The sequence below is a fragment of the Chlorocebus sabaeus genome, chromosome 12, assembly GCF_047675955.1.
Source record: "Chlorocebus sabaeus isolate Y175 chromosome 12, mChlSab1.0.hap1, whole genome shotgun sequence".
NCBI lineage: Eukaryota > Metazoa > Chordata > Mammalia > Primates > Cercopithecidae > Chlorocebus > Chlorocebus sabaeus.
The window spans coordinates 111,222,939-111,244,606 of record NC_132915.1 but is presented as its reverse complement, the minus strand read 5'-3'; the positions used below and the strand labels follow the sequence as shown (position 1 = coordinate 111,244,606).

The 21,668-nt window shown below is 52.0% G+C and overlaps 1 protein-coding gene and 1 pseudogene across 2 annotated transcripts; both read left to right on the top strand.

Annotated features, from left to right (window-relative positions):
- The first annotated feature begins 11,249 nt into the window (after positions 1 to 11,249).
- Positions 11,250 to 19,608, top strand: FCN1 (ficolin 1). Of its 2 annotated transcripts, XM_008005722.3 has the most exons (10): positions 11,250 to 11,429; positions 12,734 to 12,847; positions 14,388 to 14,441; positions 14,774 to 14,809; positions 15,588 to 15,620; positions 16,058 to 16,185; positions 16,592 to 16,721; positions 17,930 to 18,064; positions 19,153 to 19,211; positions 19,301 to 19,458. In XM_008005722.3, the coding sequence occupies exons 1-10, from the start codon at positions 11,327 to 11,329 to the stop codon at positions 19,361 to 19,363; spliced, it is 855 nt and encodes a 284-aa protein (XP_008003913.2). In that variant the 5' UTR covers positions 11,250 to 11,326; the 3' UTR covers positions 19,364 to 19,458. The 2 variants fall into 2 exon arrangements, with proteins under 2 accessions (XP_008003913.2, XP_008003912.1); XM_008005721.3 differs by having other exon boundaries at positions 19,153 to 19,608.
- On the top strand, positions 19,464 to 20,299 carry LOC140713001 (uncharacterized; annotated as a pseudogene).
- The last annotated feature ends 1,369 nt before the right edge of the window (positions 20,300 to 21,668 follow it).

Genomic DNA, 21,668 nt, shown 5'->3' with positions numbered 1-21,668 from the left:
CTCATGCAAGTGTGGGGCTGCCGGATGGCCTCCCACTCAGGGGGATAACAAGCGCTCAATAAACCTCATGCTCCCAGGCTGGGGCCTGGTGCCTGAGCCAGGAGGCAAGAGTGGCCTGGGCTGTCCTGAGGACTGGGCGAGATGGGATATTGGTGAGGAAGAGGTAGTGGGGATCAGGCTGGGTCAACTCTGTGAGCTGCTGAGTCCCTGCCCAGGGGTTGGGGATGGAAGGATTCCATGGGTCTTCTGAAAACCCCTGTCCTGGAACTGGCACATGGTGACAGAGTGTGCCTCTTTGGAGGAGAGAAAGAGGAAGTGAGCCGCCTTCGAACCTAGGGCAGGAGTAGGGCTAGTCAGCCACAAGGAGGAAGCAGGGGCAGAAGTGGGGCTAGTTAGCCACAAGGAGGAAGCAGGGCTGTGTGTCCTGAGGTTGAGGAGAGGAAGCCCGTGGGTGTGGACGCATCTGGCATTGCTCAAGGGAATTCCTGGATTCCTCTCTCCCCCAAGAGGAAATAACCAAACGGAGGTGGAGCAGGCAGCCCTTGGTCCCTTTCCTGGGGTCTGGGCTCTGGTTTGACTCGGTAGAGAACCTCTCCCCAGCGGCAGGGCTGCAGGCATAGTCTGTCCTCACAGCCAAGCAGAGGTGCCCTCTGGTGCCTCACAGGACCCTAAAGAGTAGTGTGTGCAGGGCCCCACCAGGTCCAGCCAGGCGAGCTGTCCATCTTCCCACCACCCGCCAGACATGACACATGGAAAATGAGGGGGCGGGTCCCATCAGAGGGACGGCGACTGCCCAGCCCAGGGGACACACCTGGCCTTGACACTGGTTCCAACCCCCACTCTGGAGGGAGCCAACTGCCCTGCAGCAGCTCTGGGGCCTGGAGGAGCCAGGTCTCTGGGTGGGTGCGGGGGGCACACCTGCTGCTCTCAGGTGCCCACTGAGGCCGGCGGGTCCTGGAAAGCTCCACCAGCAAGGGTGCACATTTCAAGGAGAACCTGGCTCTAGGTGTCGCTCTGAGTCGGTTCCTGACTCCACGGCTCTCCACTGGGCTTTTGGCGATGTTACTCGCCTGTTAGGGCCACAGCTTGGACATCTACCCCCAAGTCTGCATTAGCAGAACTTTAGTGTTCCTGGAGACTCTTGCTCAGGAGGATGAAACTTGCAAAGGACTTACCTGCTCATTGCAGGAATCTCCCTGAAGACCCTGTATTAGTTGGGGTTCCCTAGAGGGACAGAACTAATAGGACAAATGTATATATGAAGGGGAATTGAATAGGAGAATCGACTCGCGCGATCACAAGGTGAAGTCCCGCCATAGGCCATCTGCAAGTTGAGAAACCAGGAAGCCAATCCGAGTCCCAAAACCTCAAAAGGAGGGAAGCTGACAGTGCAGCCTTCAGTCTGTGGCTGAAGGCCTGAGAGCCCCGGGCAAACCACTGTGTAAGTGCAAGAGTCCAAAAGCTGAAGAACTTGGAGTCCGATGTTCAAGGGCAGGAAGCATCCAGCACGAGGGATAGATGAAGGCTGGAAGACTCAGAAAGTCTAGTCCTTCCATCTTCTTCTGCCTGCTTTCTTCTAGAAGTGTTGGCAGCTGACTAGATGGTGCCCATCCAGACTGAGGGTGGATCTGCCTCTCCCTGTCCACTGACTCAAATGTTACTCTCCTCTACCAGCACCGTCACAGACACTAGGAACAGCACTTTGCATCCTTCAATCTAGTTGACATTCAGTATTAATCATCACAGGCCCACCCCTTGTCAATTTGAACCCATACACATCTCCTGAGATCACATGTAATTTTCAAATAGAATAATAAAGTCATAATTACGCCTAACATAATATATCTGTCCTTCGTACAACTGGAAGCATGCTAATCCTTAACCTAAATGGTATTACATGAAGTTAACAACACTTAAATATTGATATGAAGTCAATACATCGTATGTCACATGGTAGAAGGAAAAAGAAGAAATAAAGTGAAGATATTTTCTTAGTACAAGGATATGCATGCACAGACATATTCCTAATAAAATAAGGAGGAAATACTCATGACTTGGCTCACTGCAATCTCTACTTCCCGGATTCAAGCGATTCTCCTGTCTCAGCCTCCTGAGTAGCTGGGATTACAGGTGCATGCCACCATGCCCGGCTAATTTTTAGTCGAGTTGGGTTTCATCATATTGGTCAGACTGGTCTCGAACTCCTGACCTCAGGTGATCTGCTCATCTCGGCCTCCCAAAGTGCTGGGATTACAGGCGTGAGCCACCGCGCCCGGCCCATTTCACCATTCTATCAATCCAACTACTTCAGGACAATATTATGTTCTGCTGGCCTAGAGGTCTTACTTCCAACTACTTCAGGACAATGGGGAACATGGTAAGACCAGTGAATTCTGTGAACATGAGCCCACTGCCACAACTCCTTAGCTGTAAAGTGAGTGCCTTGGTCAGAGGCAATGCTGTGTGGAATACCATGATGGTGGATAAGGCATTTCGTGAGTCCGCAGATGGTAGTCTTGGCAGAGCATTGCATACAGGATAGGCAAACCCATATCTGAAATGTCTATTCCAGTGAGGACAAACCACTGCCCTTTCCATGATGGAAGAGATCCAATATAATCAACCTGCCATCAAGTAACTGGCTGATCACCCTGGGAAATGGTGGCATATCAAGGGTTCAGTGTTGGTCTCTGCTGCTGGCAAACTGGGCACTCGGCAGTGGCCACAGCCAGGTCAGCTTTGGTGAGTGGAAGACCATGCTACTGAGCTCATGTGTAACCTCCATCCCTGTGGTGATAGCCACTTTGCTCATGGGCCCATTGGGCAATGAGAGGGGTGGCTGGGGAAAGAGGCTGAGTGGCATTCACAGAGCGGGTCATCCTATCCACTTGATTGTCAAAATCCTCCTCTGCTGAGGTCACCCACTGGTGAGCACTCACATGGCATACAAATACCTTCCCAGTTTTTGACCACTCGGAGAGGTCCATCCACATACCTCTTCCCCAAATTTCTTTGTCACCAATTTTCCAATCATGCTTCTTCCAAGTCCCTGACCATCCAGCCAAACCATTGGCTACAGGCCATGAATCAGTAAATAATGGCACATCTGGCCATTTCTCCTTCCACGCAAAGTGCACAACCAGGTGCACTACTCGAAGCTGCCCACTTGGAAGATTCCCCTTCACCGCTGTCCCTCAGGGATGTCCTAGAAAGGGGCTGCAGTGCTGCAACTGTCCACTTTAGGTGGTGCCTACCTATTGTGGAGAACCATCTGGGAACCAGGCCCTTGTCTTCTCTTCCTCTGTCAACTAATCATAGGAAACTCCCCATGAGGCCATCAGTGCAGGCTGGGGGAGAGAAGGGAGGGTGACAGGAGTGGAGACCATGGGCATTTGAGCCACTTCGTCATGTAACTGACTTGTGCCTTCAGGACTTGATCAAGCCCAATCACGTACATACCACTCCCATTTGGTGATGGGATGCTGCTGTGCACGACCCACTTTATGGCTAGATGGGTCAGAAAGCACCCAGTTCATGACACGCAGTTCAGGTCACGTGGGGACTTGATGACCCATAGTCAAACTTTCAGTTTCCTCTAAAGCTCAGTAACAGGTCAACAGCTGTCTCTCCAAAAGAGAGTAGTTATCTGCAGAAGATGGCAGGGCCTTGCTCCAAAATCCTAGAGGCCTCCGCTGTGATTCACCTATAGGGGCCTGCCAGAGGCTCCAGACAGCACCCCTATCTGCCACTGACACCTCAAGCACCATTGGATCTGCTGAGTCATATGGCCCAAGCGACAGAGCAGCTTCCACAGCAGCCTGGACCTGTTGCAGAGCCTTCTCCTGTTCTGGACCCCGCTCAAAACTGACAGTCTTTCTGGTCACTCAATAAATGGGCTGGAGTAACATGTCCAAATGAGGAATGCATTGCCTCCAAAATCCAAATAGGCCCACTAGGCATTGTGCCTCTTTCTTCATTGTAGGAGGGGCTAAATGCAGCAGCTAATCCTTCATCTTAAAAGGAATATCTTGACAGGTCCCACACCACTGGACCCCTAGATATTTTACTGAGGAAAAATTCCCTGAATTCTAGTCAGATTTATTTCCCACCCCCTAGCACACACACGTCTCACCAATAAGTCCAGTGTGTTTGCTACTTCTTGCTCACTGGATCCAATCAGCATCATCTCATCAATGTAACGGACCAGTGTGATATCTTGTGGAAGGGAAAAATGATCAAGACCTCCACAAACAAGATTATGACACAAAGTTGAGTAGTTGATATACCCCCAAGGTAGGATAGTGAGGGTATGGTTGCTGGCCTTGCCAGCTAAAGGCAAATTGCTTCTGGTGAGCCTTATGGACAGGAATGGAGAAAAAGGCACTTGTCAAGTCAATGGCTGCATACCAGGTACCAGGAGCTGTGCTAATTTGTTAGAGCAATGAAACCACATCCGGTACAGCAGCTGCAATTGGAGCCACCACTCGGTTAAGCTTACGATCATCCACTATCATTCTCCAAGATCCATTCGTCTTCTGCACAGGCCAAATGGGAGAGCTGAACCGGGTTGTGGTGGGAATCACCACCCCTGAGTCTTTCAAGTCCTTGATGGTGGGACTAATCTCTGCAACCAAGGGGCTTTTCCCGTTGACTCTTCAACAGGAATCCACAGTGCATACTCCAGGACTCTTGAACCCTCTTCATCTCAAGGTACTGGCTGTACTGTGTGCACCCACCCTAAACTACTCCATCGTGATCCCCTGACCCACACCACTGGAAGATCCACCCTAAACCAGACTTGGAGCTCTCGAGAAGCCAGACCTTCCCTTTCCTTCCTCTCCTGCTCCGAGGCACTGCTGCGGCACTCTGAGCTGGCACTGTCCCTCGCTGCCGTGAGCCAGGAACTCAACTTTGTCCAGTCCACAGTTGTTGGGGATATTTGGACAGTGTCATTTGAGTCTCTGCCTTTCCTCCTGCATATGTGGAGTCCCCAGCTAAAGTGCCTGGGAGGGCTCCTCTGTGCAGTCATCAGCATGCAGCTCCTGGGGTGTGCAGACCCAGAGCAGGTATGCAGCAAGCCCCCCCGTTCTCTTAGGTGGCTTCTTATTATGTGGCATTGTAACTGTATTACCTGAGCTTCAACAGGTGAGCACAGTGTGGCAAGCCCATGGCAAGCATAAACCAGTTATAAGGATGTATCTTTATTTCAGGAACAGCAAGGACAGCTGGGTGCGGTGGCTCATGCCTGTAATCCCAACACTTTGGGAGGCTGAGGTGGGCAGATCACCTGAGGCCAGGAGTTTGAGACCAGCCTGGCCAACATGGCGAAACCTCGTCTCTACTAAAAATGCAAAAAATTAGCTGGGTATGGTGGCAGGTGTCTATAATTCCAGCCACTCAGGAGGCTGAGGCAGGAGAATCGCTTGAACCTGGGAAGCAGAGGCTTCAGTGAGCTGAGATCGTGCCACTGCATGCCAGCCTGGGCAACAGAGCAAGACTCTGTCTCAAAACAAAACAAAACAAAAAAACCACAAAAAACAAAAACGGAAACAGCAAGGACCCCCAGGTCCACTGAAGCAGAGGGGGAATACTGCACCACACACCCTGGGGGTGAGGAGGCCACAGAGGCTGTCCTGGGGATGACTAACTCCGGGAGGAAGTGGAGCAGGACCCTGTTGGCTGCCCTGGTTATAATCTCGAGGGGCAGGGTGTGGTGAGGGCATCTCCACCATGATCCACACAGCAGCCTGCAACTGATCCTCTGTCATCTGCCAGAAGGACCCTTCCTGGGGCTTGGGCAGCCAGGCTTTTTGCTAGATTATATTTTCATTTGTTGCAGCCACACTTCCTCACTTCATAATAAACCTTCGCATTTTACCTCGTGAGAGTTTCTGCCTTGCTGACCCATGGGGTCGGCACCTCTTGGGGGTGAGCATGGTCCAGGGGGAAGGAATTCCCTCTGTCCACTCTGACCAGCCTCACTGGCTGGCCTCTCCCTCTGGATCCTTCCAAGGCTCATCTCAGGCTGCAGACGCAGCACGTGGAGCAACAGCCAGGCGAGGGGCTGCTCAACCTCCCAGAAGCCGGAGCCGCAACAGGGAAGCGAACCAGCAGCCGCTCAACCTCCCCAAGCCTCCCGGAGACAGCTGGGCTACAGCCTGTGGTGGAAGCAATAAAGGACGATGATGGCCCTTATGTGTTCTGTTTATTTTATTTAGTTTATTTAAGCTTGCTCTTTTAAATGAAATGTAATACCCTTTCACCAGAGAGCATAAACTAAACACGCATCACCCAACGAAGCCATAACCCATCGCCAGCCCCCGGTGTGCCTTTCCAGTCCTCAAGGCTCCCGCTCCTAAGGGAGTGGTCTTAAAGGGAGCGGTCTTCTCACCGGCCCCTCCCAAGGAAGCAGTTGTCTGACTGGCATGGTCTGCGCCTTTCCCTCCACGTTGCCACTGAGTGTGCATTCCTTCACACTGCGGTTCAGCTTTGCCCGCTTTCAAACTCTGTACAGATGCAACTGAACTGTTTGCTTTCCTTAGTGCTGGCGTCCTGGATGCTGCATGTGCTTGCGGATTTCAACAAAGCTTCTGCATGAAGCTGGAATCGATCGTTTTATGGGTCCACAGGATGCTCCAGTATGAACGAACCTTAGCTGATGGGCCCCTTCTGCTGCAGATGGCTGTTTGGGTTATTTCCAGGATGGGGTTGGACATTTTCACACGTGTCTTCTCTTCAGGTGGGCATACCTTTCTGTTGAGGAGAACTGAGATGAACATTGCTGGTTATGGAATATCTCCAGCTGGGCATACCTTTCTGTTGAGGAGAACTGAGATGAACATCGCTGGTTATGGAATATCTCCAGCTGGGCATACCTTTCTGTTGAGGAGAACTGAGATGAACATCGCTGGTTATGGAATATCTCCAGCTGGGCATACCTTTCTGTTGAGGAGAACTGAGATGAACATCGCTGGTTATGGAATATCTCCAGCTGGGCATACCTTTCTGTTGAGGAGAACTGAGATGAACATCGCTGGTTGTGGAATATCTCCAGCTGGGCATACCTTTCTGTTGAGGAGAACTGAGATGAACATCGCTGGTTATGGAATATCTCCAGCTGGGCATACCTTTCTGTTGAGGAGAACTGAGATGAACATCGCTGGTTGTGGAATATCTCCAGCTGGGCATACCTTTCTGTTGAGGAGAACTGAGATGAACATCGCTGGTTATGGAATATCTCCAGCTGGGCATACCTTTCTGTTGAGGAGAACTGAGATGAACATCGCTGGTTATGGAATATATGCTGATCATAGGGAATTTTTGGGAATACGACCAGTTTTCCAAAGTGTTTGCACCAAGGTTTCTGACACATCTTCGCCAAAACCTGGCAGAGTTGGCTGTTTTGAAAAATTGTAGTGTATGCAGTCACCTCATGAGATTTAAGTTTTCATTTCTTAGATTAGTTATGAAGTTGAGCATGTTTTCATACTTCCATCATCTATTAAATATTATCTTTTATCAGTGTTTGTTGAAGTCACTTTCCCACTTTCTACAACATTGTTGATTTATAGAAACCCTTTATTCTAAATATAAGCTTTTTGTCACTTCTGTGTGTTGAAATCCCTCCTCCTTCTCCTTGGCTTGTCTTTTCCCTCCCATGGTGATATATTTTGAAAAAGAAATAATGTACTTTCATGATCAATTTTTCGACTTGTCCTTTATGGTTTGTGATTTTCCGTCTTATATGAAATACCTGCAAGGCTATTGGAGATCTTGTAATATGATCTAAAACTGCTGTTTTCCCTCTCACATTTGGTTCTACCATTCTCCTGACATGAATGTGTTTCGTCTGATAAAATTTAAGTGTCACTTCTTGTTTTTCCATATGACTATCCAGTAGCTTGTGCCACTCACTGAAAGTTTATTCTTTCACTATTGCTCTGCGGAGCCACCATGTCATAAATCAAGGGTCCATATGTGCCTGGATTTGTTTCTGGACTCCCTACTCACTTCCCTAGGTTTGCGGTGTACGCCCAAGCCAGTACCACACTGCCTCCATCACTATTGGTTGATAACAACTGCTGGCATCACTTAAAGCAACTCGCCCTTTTTTTTTCTTGCTCAAGAGTATCATGGCTATCAGCGCTTTGCCTTTATATAAATTTTATTTATTTATTTATTTATTTATTTATTTATTTATTTATTGAGACAGAGTTTCACTCTGTCGCCCAGGCTGGAGTGCAGTGGTACAATCTTGGCTCACTGCAAACTCCACCTCCCGGGTTCAAGCGATTCTCCCATCTCAGCCTCCTGAGTAGCTGGGATTACAGGCATGAACCACCATCCTCTGCAAAATTTGCTTTGTTTGGTTTTTTTGAGAAGGAGTCTTACTGTGTCGCCCAGGCTGGAATAAAGTGGCTCGATCTTGGCTCACTGCAACCTCTACCTCCTGGGTTCAAGCAATTCTCCTGTCTCAGCTTCCTAAGTAGCTGGGATTACAGGTGCTCAACACCGTGCCTGACTAATTTTTGTATTTTTAGTAGAGACAGGGTTTCACCATGTTGGCCAGGCTGGTCTGGAACTCCTGACCTCAAGTAATCCACCTGTCTTGGCCTCCAAAAGTGATGGGATTTCAGGTGTGAGCCACTGCACTTGGCCCTTTATATAAATTTTAAATTCACCTGGTCAATTGTCACAGAAAATGGTAGTTTAATTGATAATACAGTGGATATCTAGATAAATTAAGGGAAAATGAATATTTTTCCTATATTTGGTATTCTAATCCACACACATAGAATATCCTTCTAATTATTTTAATCTTCTTTTAGGTCTTTCAGTTCCTATTTGATAGCTTTGTACACAGAAGACCAGCATGGATGTTGTTAGATTTATTCACAGTTATTTGACTTCGGCATTGCTGATACAAATTTTTTTAATTTCATTTTAAAATTCTTTGAGGCTAGTTTTTAGAAGCACAATTGATTTCTGCTAAACTTGTTATTCTGCTTGTTTATCTTTAGAATCTCTTGAATTTTCTACATCCTCAATCGTATCTTCAGAAAACAACGAAGACGAATATCTTGTGTCTGCCTTTCCAATCTTTTTATGGTTTCGTTTTCTTTCCTACTGCACTGGACAGTGACATGCAATACACTGTTGACCAGAATGGTGAGGACAAGCATCCTTATTTGTTCTCAGTCTCTGAGGATGGTTTTCCATTTTCCCTGTTAATTACTTCATAGCTTCAGTATCCACAGTTTCCAAAGACCCCTTTCTATATTCTGTTGTTTCTGTTGGTCCTTATACCTGTTGTCTTTTATTCCCATGAACCTAGTTATCATTAATTGTGTTCTAACGTTTCATTTGAAAAAAATAAAACACTTTGCAGAAATAATGACCTGGGATGATGCCATTCTTCTTAACAGAAGATTTTTGTTTCCTTTAGCTAGGAGCCTGGGGGCACAAGCAATAATTCCAGGAGTTGAGAATCCTTTCCTGGGGACATTTAGATGTCTCAAAACCAGTTTTCAGCCCATGTGAAGGTTGGTTATTGCTTCACATGGGCTGTTGCTAGGGTGCAGCCCTTCTGAAAGCCAACCCCAAACCCATACCTTTGGCAGGCCCTAGACCCAGTCTTTGACCTTAAGCTCTGCAAGATGGTGAAATAACTGCCCAGCTTCTCACCTCTCTTTTGGAGATTGGCAAATCCCCATGCGAAAAGAGGTCCCCACAACTAGTTTCACTTCTCTAAGATTTCTGTGGCTCCCAAGACCTTGGCAAAGTGATCCTTTACTACATAAGTAGCTTGACTGTGCTTCAAGCAAATCTCTTTGTAAAGGTTTTGTCTGTTTGTTCTTAATAAAATGGCACCAAATACCTAAACTGCCATTGCCAGGAGTCAAATGACTTTTACTGATCCAATGTTAAGATATTTTAATTTGCCAGAATCTTGCATTCTTTCATACTCTTGGGCTCACATACTCTTGGGAACGTTAGCTTGATATCTGAGTGTGTTGTTGACTTCTCACCTGAAATAAACCTATGGACGATGCAAGGAAGAGGAGGTCCCCTCACACCCAGGGGGCAGCCGGCAAATGGAATTGAGGGGCACAGACCCGCTGGCTCTCTCCCTATTCTGACTCAATCCCAGGTAAGTGTCACTCCTGGATTGGATCTCTCCAAAAAAGGAGGTCGCACCACTGACACCCAGACCTCTCCCGCCTGGGCCAGTAGCTCAGAGACACTAAGCAGTATCTGAGGTAGTGAAGCCCCCTGCCCCTGTCTCTCAACATGCTGGAGCCAACACACACAAACACACAGAGTCTAGAGTTGTTGTGGTGCCCACAGAGCCTGGACACAAGGTTCTGTGTCTCCTGGGCCCCCCACCACTGGGCCCCCCTCCACTTCTCTCCCATGTGGGAAGCCAGTGAGTTTGGAAACCCAGTTTACACACACTGGCCCAGAGAGGTTGCAAACCACAAAACAGCACCTCTCCCTGCTCCTCAGTCCTGCTACCATCTGACTCTCCTTAGTGACCATTTCTGTACCTCCTAAAAATCCCACACAAAGTGCCCACAACACGTCCTGGCTAAGCATGATTCACAGCACGAGATGTGGAGTAGGAACATGGCCTCAAGGATTTGGGGAGACAAGAGGCATCCCCACCTTCAGGTGAAATGAACGTGATCCCGGTGATCCACAAGACGTTAGACAGACTTGAGTCCAATGCCTGGCTCTTACTAGTGGAGGGACTTCAATTTCTCCAGCTGTAACTTTCAAATAATTGACTCCACCCAATGGGGCTGGTGTTAGATGATATGATGGAAATAGTATTTGAGACATAACAGGTGCTCCATACATTTTTTTTCCTCCCCATCCACGTCAATCGCCTGACGCCTGACACACCCTGAATTTTCTGGGAATAGATGAGGCAAGGAAACATCTTCAGCAAAGCCTTCCTTATCCCCCAAGGATAAGGTCAAGTTCTCCAATTACTGCTTGGGGACAGCTGGGGAATGGAAAGGGGGTGTGGGAGTGTGCTCTCCTTAAGTCGACCCTTTCCAGCAGAGGGGTCTTGGGAGATCTCTGGACTGGGAGCAGGGTGTCTTTGCTGGGGAAGAGAGCCCAGTGGGGTGGGCATCCTGCTGGAGCCTCGTGGAAGGAAACACCCTTTGAGATGACCTCATACCTCCTGTTGGTGCAACGAAGCAGCCCATAGGAAGTGGGGTGTCCCCCAGGGAGTTGAGAAACTGTGGCACAAGGCGAGAGCTGGCTTCCTGTGCCCCATTATCGCTGGGAGACTCTTCGGAGTCAAAGGCCAGAGATCATGGAGCTGAGTGGAGCCACCATGGCCCGGGGGCTCGCTGTCCTACTAGTCTTGTTCCTGCATGTCAAGGACCTGCCTGCCCAGGCTGCTGACACCTGTCCAGGTGAGAAGAACCCAGGTTTTCTGGTCCCAAAAAGCTGGTAACAACCCCATTCATTGACACTCGGGTGTCCCAGGCAAAACCTTTTATGCACATCTTTCTGCAAAGATGCCCAGCAGATCTGTTCTATCCTCAGGCAAGGACATGGAGGCTCAGGGCAGCCGAGGTGTCACCCATGGTCATGGAGGGATAGGGGAGGGATGTCACTTCAGGTCTGTCTGCCTCAAAAGCCCAGGATTTGCCCCATGGAGCTCCACAGATGGGTCTGGAATCTGTCACTGAGAAGGAAGAAAATACTGTTGACTTTATCTTCTTACGGGCTTACTGGAGAGGCCCTCTAAGGCTCTCTAATACGGTGGCTGCCACATTGACTTGGGGGGTTTGTTAAAAAGGCAGATTTCTGGCTCTCCCCCAAAAGAGTCAGAATCAGTCGATAGGGGCAAAGGTTTGGACAGTGACGAGGTGTTTCCCTCGTTGATTCAGGAGCAGGTGGTTCTGTGACACTCAGCGAGAGACTGCTCCTAAGGACGGCCCGGCCTCCCTGGCTGATAACATATTTATGGAGGAAACATAAATAGTAAATTACAGCCTAGTGGAAGGAGGACAGGAAACACAGAGAGGAAACACCCCAAAGATGGCAGCTGCCGTGTCTCCAGTGAGAGCGCTGCTCCGTTCCACAGTCTCTAAGAGGGCCCTTAGCAGGGCATGTAGATTTTGTAATGAACAAAATGAAAAATATTTCTTCAAAGAAGTAGACAACCTTGGTTTGGCTCCAGCTGTGCCACACCTGGCTCTGTGTCCTTGGACCCCACACTGCCCCTCTCCAGAGGACCTAGAAGACTCCTTCCAGCCCAGTAATTCCACAACCACATTCCCAAGGTCTGGGTGGGAAAATGCTTTGTCAGCCTCAATTCCCCAAGTTTCTTAGAAACACTGATTGTCGTTGGTTACTGCAAGAGCCCACTGTTTATTAAGCTCTTTCTAAATGCCACAAATTACACTAAGAGATTAAAATGCACATTCTCTAATCCAGCCCTGGCCACAGCCTTGTTATTATCCCCACTTGGCAGCCCAGAGCACAAAGCTCAGAGGAGTTAAGTGACTTGCCCCAGGACACACAGCACTGAGGAGATGGGGCTCCCCTAGGTAGGGGTGGCCTCCAACGCCAGGACTCTGCCCCCCATCACGTCTCCGCCTCACCAGTGCCCGAGGGGTGAGGACAGACCAAGGCCCCAGCAGAGCTGAAAACCTCACTTCCGAGCCACTGTTGGACCAGGCACTGAGTGGGCACCTGTGTTTCTCTACAGAGGTGAAGGTGGTGGGCCTGGAGGGCTCTGACAAGCTCACCATTCTCCGAGGATGCCCGGGGCTGCCCGGGGCCCCAGGGCCAAAGGGAGAGGCAGGCATCAATGGAAAGGGAGGTAGGTGCGGGCCGGGTGGGGAGGCCAGGCATGGTGGAGGGCACTGGCTCTTGCTCTTTTTGAAACTAGAGGCTGAGTTGAGCAACACCCCCACCGTGGTTCCTAGATCGAGAGCCTGGGTTTGGCCCCTGTTAGAGCCAGGAACAGAGCTGACTCTCAGGGCCCAACAGGGTTCTGAAATGGAGGCAGTGTCTTTCCTAACTATCATGAGCTCTCATTTGTACACGCTTCTCCAACTTTGTCTCCTAGTCCTTGATCCAATTCCAGCTTTGCTCGGCCACTGGCACGACTTCTAAGTTCTATGTCCCTCCACCTTCTCACCTGAAAACTGAGGTGACCGCTTTCTTCTGCACCTGCCTCAGATGGGAAAACTGAGGCTCAGAGAGGTCAGGGACTTTCCTACTTGACAAACCAGTAAGGAGTGGGGATGGGACCCGGACTAGTCTACTTCAGGCACAGAGGGTGCCCGAATCCTGAGCCCTGAGCTCTGCATGCGGGTCTGCAGGGAACGTGGGAGAACCAACAGCAGGCACCTGCCTTGGGTGGTTTTGGGTACCCCCTAAGCACGGCATAAGGCAGATGTACATAAAAGCTCAGAAAGGGCGCTGCCTTAGAGGGTGAGCTCCCCATGCCTGGAGGCATTCAAGGTGATGCCTGCGGAGCACTTGGCGGGGATGTCCCAATGTAGATGGGACAAGCTCAAATGTCCCCATGACTTGGACTTTCGCTGACATGTCCAGGCTTCCGTGTGGGTGTCCAGGGCCAGGTCCTCTGTGCCCATGCCGCAGGCTGGACCTGAGAGTGGGGTCTCTATCCCCTGTTGAGGGAACACTGGGGAGAAAGTCATTCCCTGGCAGGAGAAGAATCAAGTCTGGCTCGGACGTCCCTTGAACCAGGCTTCTACCAGTGGGCATGGCTGGCCAATATACCCTAAAGCAAGAACCAGTCCCCACACACTCTCCCCAGACACCGGGATCAGCGAATGGACTGGGGGCTGCCTCTCGGCTGGCATCGGGGAACGGGAGGGTCCCCTTTCTGGTTGGAACCGCATGGAGGGCTGTGTAACACCACAGGAGTTCAGGCGCACGGTGGAACCGGATCCTCCCTGGCAGCAGCGGCCGCACGTGGGGCTCACCCTCTCCGTGTGGGGACGTGGTAGGATGAGGCTCTCGGAGGACGCATTCCTTGTTCCAGAACATGGTCCCTTGCTAGACAGTAGAGCTCTGTGACGGTGACTTGGGCCCAGGCTTATGGTCAACAAAGGGTGAAACCCAAGATGCTCCCAAGGCACAAACAGGAGCCAGGAGCACCTTGCCTTGAGCCCAAGGTGGAGTGCAGGCCCCTCCATCACACTCCCTCACCTCCATCTGCGGTCACCCCCCGGCTAAGTCCACGGCTCGCAATTCTGAGGGTTCCTGGAACCAGAATGGGTTCAAGGCAGAGTTGGGGAGGGTCAGGAGTTTATCACTTGGGGCAAAGATTTCCAGGGAGAATTGTTTAGGTTGCATTTTTCTCAATGATATGTCTTTGGAATTTTCAGGAGAACGCGGTGTCCCTGGAGCCCCTGGAAAGGCGGGACCAGTGGGACCCAAAGGTAACCAGGTGGCAGAGAGCGAGGAGGCCTTGAGCAGGGACCTTGGAGCTGTCTGTAATGAAATGGGGGAGGGCGAGACAGAGACATAGACACAAAGAGACAGGGCGGGGAGACAGCAACAGAGAAAGACAGAGGAAGGCAGACAGAGGCCCTGTCATATTCCAGGCCTCGGGGCCCCTCGCCAACATTGAGACCTGAGCATTGTGATGCCTCAGTGAGCCTGCAGGGCTGGGGAGATGCAGTGCCCCAGGCCAGGAGCCCACCCTGGGGCCAGCCTCTCCGTGGCCCACACGTCCAGGGCCAAAAGCTCATTCTCCTGCATCTTCCTCCAGGAGACCGAGGAGAGAAGGGGATGCGTGGAGAGAAAGGTGAGCCACCCGTGGACCCAGGCAGGTGCCTCTGCAGCCTTTGTCCAGGGGAGGGGTCTCGGAGGCCTCAGTCCACCCACCCACCGCTCACGTCCCTGTCAATCTGGGCTGTGGGCAGGAAGGGGCGGAAGGAACCTGGTGGGTTTTGCTGTCAGAATCCGTGAGGGCTCAAACCCCAGTGTCTACAGCAGTCACTCCCAGTGGCCAGCAGGACCACATCAGTGTGCAGATGGTGACACTTTAATATTTCAATTTCTGTCTTAGTTATGCTCATTTATTCAAAAATTGTAAAAGTTTAAAAAAGCCGAATGTGCAACACTCTAAGACACAGTCCCACATTCTGCCTACAAACACAAATGAGAAGCAGAGCCGGGGCTGAGGGTCCGCCGATATCTGTGTCCCAAGAAACAGAGTCCAGGGCGGAGGCAGGGCAGGCTTGGAGTGACCCTGCCGGGCTTGAAGAGTTGTTCTGCTGTTATCAGCAGTGAAGACCCCACTAGGGGTCCAGTTAGTCCAGCAGGACCCGCAGCGCCTGCCACAGCCGGCAAAGCTCCCGCTGCACAGCAGGGGCCTACAGACAACCACGTGGCCGGTGCCTCTGGGCAAGCAGAGTCTGGCCACCTTTCCCTAGGCCTGTGCCATGTGTCCTGGAGACATCAGAGGAGCTGCCTTTGCCCATTCTCTATTCTGTGCTCAGGGAGCCACTGGGGCTGACCGGGACAAGGGCTCTCATGCTCTGATTTCAAGCTTATGACGAGTGTCTCCTCTCCCCACACAGGAGACGCTGGGCAGTCTCAGTCTTGTGCGACAGGTGACTGATCACACCCTGACCTCGGTACCCAAGCCTTGCCCCGACCCCTAGGGCCAGCTGCATGTGTTCACGCCACAGACTCTAAGGAAGAACCCTGTCTGCACCTATTATCCCCCCTCAATCACTCGAGTAATGGGCAGCCATCGCCTGAATCCCTTCCATGACAACCTGGGTCCACTATTGTAATCTACCGCAGAAGGCCAGGTGCCCAGAGCCAAAGGTGGGGGAGACACTGGGAGGTGGGAGGGTCAGGCCGACTGGGCGTGGCCATCACAGCTGCATGGCCCTGGGAGCCACGTCCCTGTCTAGGCTTCGGAGTCCTGCTCTGTCCACACAGAAGCCTGTGGCCCTGCTCCGCCCTCCCAGGTCTCCCTCCCACTGCCCCTGCCCTGCCCAGGGGCCCCGTCCTGTAGCCACTCCCTGGGTTCCCTTCCCAGGTCCACGCACCTGCAAGGACCTACTAGACCGAGGGCACTTCCTGAGCGGCTGGTACACCATCTACCTGACCAACTGCCGGCCACTGGCTGTGCTCTGTGACATGGACACGGACGGAGGGGGCTGGACCGTGAGTGTGGGGCTGAGGGACCCTGGGCAGAGGCGGTCAGCCTGGGAGACCCGGAGTCCAGGCTGCACACCTGGCCAGAGAACACACTCTGGAATTCTCTATTCCCCTGGTCGGGGACAGAGATGATGGGGGAGGTGACCCGTGGGTAAAAGTCCAGGCCGTGGGGGAGGCTGGGAGGGGCCTGGTGCTCTCTTGCTGTGTGCCTTGGGGCTTGTTGCCTCCCCTCTCTGGGCCCCCATTTCCTCCTTCATCCCGTGGGGTCTGGGAGGAGAGCAGGTGGGCGTGCTGGGGACCCCAGCCTGCGATGCTCTGCCAACTACAAATGCTGCTCCTCTGGAGGGCGGGTCCCCCGTGCTGTGGGACGTCAGTCTGTCCCCCTGGCTCCTGTCCCCTGGCTCCTCCACAGGTTTTCCAGCGGAGGGTGGACGGCTCCGTGGACTTCTACCGGGACTGGGCCGCGTACAAGCAGGGCTTCGGCAGTCAGCTTGGGGAGTTCTGGCTGGGGAACGACAACATCCACGCCCTGACCGCCCAGGGTAGGGCCGCTGCAGGGGCTTGGGGGTCGGGGGGCCCTGAGGTGCCCCTGCCCCTTAGGCCTGGGCCACCAGGAACATAAGCGCCTCTTGGCCCACAAGGGAGTGGGCCCTGAGCACACTCAGGGTGGCACTGGGACCTCTAAGGGCTGCGTCCCCTGCCGCAGGCTCTGGCAGCATCGGGAAGGGAAATAGAGCTCTGGGCTGAAGGCGTCTTCAGGTCTTGGCCCCACTGGCATCTCAGACCCTGAGAGTGGGAAGCAGGAGAGAGGACACTGGGGCTTGGGGGTGCCTTCAGCTCCGGCTGGTGATGTGCCTCTGAAGCTTGCATCTTAGTCCCATGGAGAGCCCATGCTTGCCTCCTCCAGCCCACGCCTCAGCAGGCCCCTGCAGCCGCACCCACCCGAGTGAGAGGGGCTTGCCCCAACCCTCCGGGGCAGGGAATGAGTTTTGCAGCTGGCCCTGAGGCAGTCTGTGTCATCGCTGGTCCATTATCCCTGCCCGCTGCCCCATGGCATGATTGAAGGTATCCACTCAGGTGCCTCAAATTCCTGCAAGAGAAACTACAATTATAGCTTTGCCCACTCTTGCATTAGTGGCTCACCAACCCTTAGAAAGAGGAGGTACACTTTCAAAATGAAAGAATGCTCCCTTCCACCCAGTGAACTCCAGTGGGGCATGTTCAGGTCTCCAAAATACCGGGAAAGGTATTTAGAAACAGAAAGCCATCCCTGAGGGCCTGATAGCAACAAGGGATTTTCCAACATTCCCGGTTGATTTTTTTCCTGGATGCCACGTTCAGATATCCCTTAAGAACGTATCCATCCCCAGCTGGGCACGGTGGCTCACACCTGTAATCCCAGCACTTTGGGAGGCTAAGGCGGGTGGATCACGAGGTCAAGAGATCGAGACCATCCTGACCAACATGGTGAAATTCCATCTCTACTAAAAATACAGAAAAAAAGTAGCTGGGCATGGTGGCACATGCCTGTAATCCCAGCTACTAGGGAGGCTGAGGCAGGATAATCGCTTGAACCCAGGAGGCAGAGGTTGCAGTGAGCTGATATCGTGCCATTGCACTCCAGCCTGGGCAACAAGAGTGGAACTCTGTCTCAAAAAAAAAAAAAAAAAAAAAATTACCCATCCCCAGCTCTCATGCCTGGTGACAGAAAGATCTTGAAGGCTGGGACCTTAACACCTTTTTCCAACAGGAAGCAGCGAACTCCGTGTAGACCTGGTAGACTTTGAGGGCAATCACCAGTTTGCTAAGTACAGATCATTCAAGGTGGCCGGCGAGGCGGAGAAGTACAAGCTGGTCCTGGGAGCCTTTGTTGAGGGCAGTGCGGGTGAGTGTCTGCTAGGGGCCGGGTGGCCTGAGTGGGGTTTGGGAAGCAGAGAGAACATGGCTGTGTCTCCCCCGGTGACCTTGGGCCCTCCCCTCTCTGAATCCCGTTTCTCCATCTGTCAGGCAGACGCTAGCATTGGTGTCTCTATCAGCGTGGGGCTCACAGGACATAGCGGCTGGCATTCCTAAGGCTATGTCTGCCACACAGTGAGCCATCTGGGCAGGGCTGAGATGACCCACTGGCGTCACCCGCTGAAACCTGGAAGACAACGTCCTTTTCTCATGGGTGCCTTGGAGCTGTTTCCCAAACTGTGCTCCATGGAACACCAGCCTTGTGGGACATTCTCTACCAAAGGGAGTCTCCGGCTGCATGATTTGGGGAGGCATTTCCTACAGGGCATCTGCTTGGGGAATTCCCAGTGCACATTCGTTCATGAAAGGCGCTGAGAATTGCTACAGCAGGAAGCCTGTGTAACTAACTGCTCCACGGAGCAAAGCAGTCCCAGGGGAGCCTTGGAAATGACAGCCTTGGAGGCTGTGCAGTCCTCTCTCAGGCGCGATCTCACGCGTGACCTCCAAGGAGGCAGCAGGGCAGGGAATGTCACCCCCATTTTGCAGGTGGTAAAACCAAGGCTCAGGGGGTGACACTTCTCAGCTGTAGGAGCCAGGGATGAACTTCAGGCTCAGAGCTTGAGATGGAGGAAGAGCCCCGGGTGAGGGCTGTCCTGCACCTACCAAGGGCCACCAGGTCGAGACTGGGAGAGACCAGAAGGAGCGGTGCAGGCTGGAGGAGGGAGGCCATCCCAGGAGAGAGCACGAGGCCTGACAGTTTCAGGGGGCCCTGGAGGAAATAGCTGGTTGCTGGAGCAGGGGCCTCAGGTTGTGGAGAGGAATTTCCAGACCAGGTTGCCAGAGGTTGACTCCTGCTTCCCCTTCCTTCAAGGCGTGGGTGGGTCGTTTGCGCACCTGTGCCTCGGCTCATGCATCTCTAAAGTGAGGTTGGCTCTGCTCAGGGTCAGGATGTGGGGAGGGTCTCACGGTGGCACGGCTTTTTCTAGCAGCTGCAAACTCCACATTTTCTGTGAGCAGGTAATTCTCTGGGGGCCCACAACAACCACTTCTTCTCCACCAAAGACCAAGACAACGATGTGAGTTCTTCGAATTGTGCTGTGAAGTTCCAGGGAGCCTGGTGGTATGCCGACTGTCATACTTCAAACCTGAATGGTCTCTACCTCAGAGGACCCCACGAGAGCTATGCCAACGGCGTCAACTGGAGTGCGGCAAAGGGGTACAACTATAGCTACAAGGTGTCGGAGATGAAGGTGCGGCCCGCCTAGCCGGGCCAGGACCCCTCCACATGCACCTGCTGGTGGGGAGGCCACACCCACAAGCGCTGCGGCATGGAAGTTACCCCGTTTCCCCAGCCAGACGCACATGACGCCCACAGCTGCCCCTTTGCCCCCAGCCCGGTCAACCTGTCACATGCCCACAATCTCAACAGAGGGAGAATTATGCTTCTAAATATGTTTGCTTTGGGACAGACAAGTTTTTACAGTTTCTGTATGTGTTTCTTGAACACCAGTGGTTTTGATCACTTTCCTGCATCTGTTGCACGGCAGGTGTTTCCCTGGAATTTGCTAAGTCAGGAAGAGTCAGGACCCTCATTTAGCAGATGGCATTACCGATGTTCAGGGAGGTTGAGTGACTTTTGCAAGGATTTTCCACCTCCAGTAATTGACACAGGGCAATCCCCACCTCCATCTCCAGGCCTCCCCCGACCCCCAAGCCTCACTCACAGCACTTCACACTCCTTGAGAAAAGTCACTTTGGGGTCCAGAAAACACTTATGAAGAAGGGGGAAAGTTTAGTAGGAACTTTTCTGCTTCCCACCACGGCAGAGTTCATGCTTTGGGCCGGCTGGCTGCTGAGAAGAGATAAACACTTAGCACTCACCCCCAGGAAGAGAGCGCCTGGTCAGCCACCTGCACAGAGAAGATTCCGAAGAGGCCTTCCTCCCACACACAGACCTCAGCTAGGGGGGACCGCAGACCTCAGAGGGAAAAGCTGCACAAGGCTGCTAGGAGATGATGGAGAAGGGGCTTCTCCAGCTCCCAGGCCCGGGAGATTTCTCAACCATGACCTATGAGCCATCAAAGTGGAATGTGGCAAGTGTGACCCCATTCCAATCAAGAGCTCCCACTTACCAAAGGACACTGAGAGAACCGGAGGAAGGCCAGAGGGGCAGAATCGCTGGGTGGCACACACATCTTTAGTTTTCTACTATTGCCACAACCGGTCACCACAAACGGAGTGGCTTGAAACAACGGGAACTTGTCACCTCCTGGCTTGGTAGGTCTGGAGTCCCAGGGCCTTACTAGGCCAGCAGGCAGGACTCAGCAGTGGCAGGTCCTTCCAGGGTTCTAGGGGAGAACCTGCTTCCTTGCCTTTTCCAGCCCCAGGGGTCACTGGCATTCATTGGCTGGGACCCCTTCCCCCAACTCCAAAGCCAGCGGCACCACATGTCTCTGACCCTTCGTCCGTTGTCACCTCTCCCCCCTGAGCCCCGCAGGACCGTCTCTCCACTCCTGAGACTCATGGGATTAGAGTAGGCCTACCCGGATAATCTGGGATCCTCTCCCATGTCCAGGTCTCTATCTCCAACCACATCAGCAAAGTCTCTTTTGCCATGGAAGGCATTTGCAGGCTCTGAGATTGTGTGTATTAGGACAGGACATCTTTGGCTGAGCAGTGGTGGGGGCGGGGAATTATTCTGCCTACCAGGCCCTATACAAAAATAAACATATCACAGGTGTCTATCTGAAAGAATTCCTGCAAATAATAAAAGAATTAGAGCAGCTCAGTTAAAAAAAAAAAAAAGGTATGAGATGTGAACAGACACTTCACAGAAGATGTCATGCAGAGGAGCAAAGGTATTTATCAAAAGGTGCTCCACTTTTCACTTACCAGAGAAATACAAATTAGCACCCAAAGGAGTCGCTGCGTCCCCCTCATCTGGGCCACAGAAGTTAGAAAGACAGACAGCACCAGTGTCAGAGGTGACTGTGGGAGGGGGATGTGCATACACTGCTGGTAGCAATGCAAATTCATGGGACCAACCTGGAAAATGGCTTGGCATCAACCGTTGGAGTAGAAGACACACAATCCTGTAACCTGCCTGTTCCACCTCAGGGCCTGGATGTGGCCATCATGTATATCAGGTGGCATGGCCAGAAATCTTTACAGCCAAATACTCACCATAGCACCAAACTGGAATCAGCCCATGTATCCATCAGGAAGAGAATGGATGTTAAAATATGCAAGGATAGCCATTGGGTAGAACGCCAGACAGCCATGACAATGACACAGTGACACCTACACACAAGAAGCGTGAGTCTCACAAACATGGCAGCAAAAGGAGCCGTTTCAAGAGGGTGTGTGCTGTGGATTCCATTGTAGATAAAGTTTTTCAGAAACAAAAGTAGCCGATGGTATTTTGGATGCCTATTTAGGTGGTAAACGTATACAGGAAAAATAAGAAAGTGATTGTATTTGAGGGTGGGACTGCATGGTGACTGGGAAGGGACAGGGACAAGCCTTTGGGGTCC

Bases quoted from the DNA above. Each gene is read 5' to 3' on its own strand.
- FCN1 (XM_008005721.3), top strand. From the start codon at position 11,327: ATGGAGCTGAGTGGAGCCACCATGGCCCGGGGGCTCGCTGTCCTACTA. The intron at 16,186-16,591 runs GTGAGTGTGGGG...GCTCCTCCACAG, and splicing joins CGGACGGAGGGGGCTGGACC to GTTTTCCAGCGGAGGGTGGA. The intron at 16,722-17,929 runs GTAGGGCCGCTG...TTTTTCCAACAG, and splicing joins CCACGCCCTGACCGCCCAGG to GAAGCAGCGAACTCCGTGTA.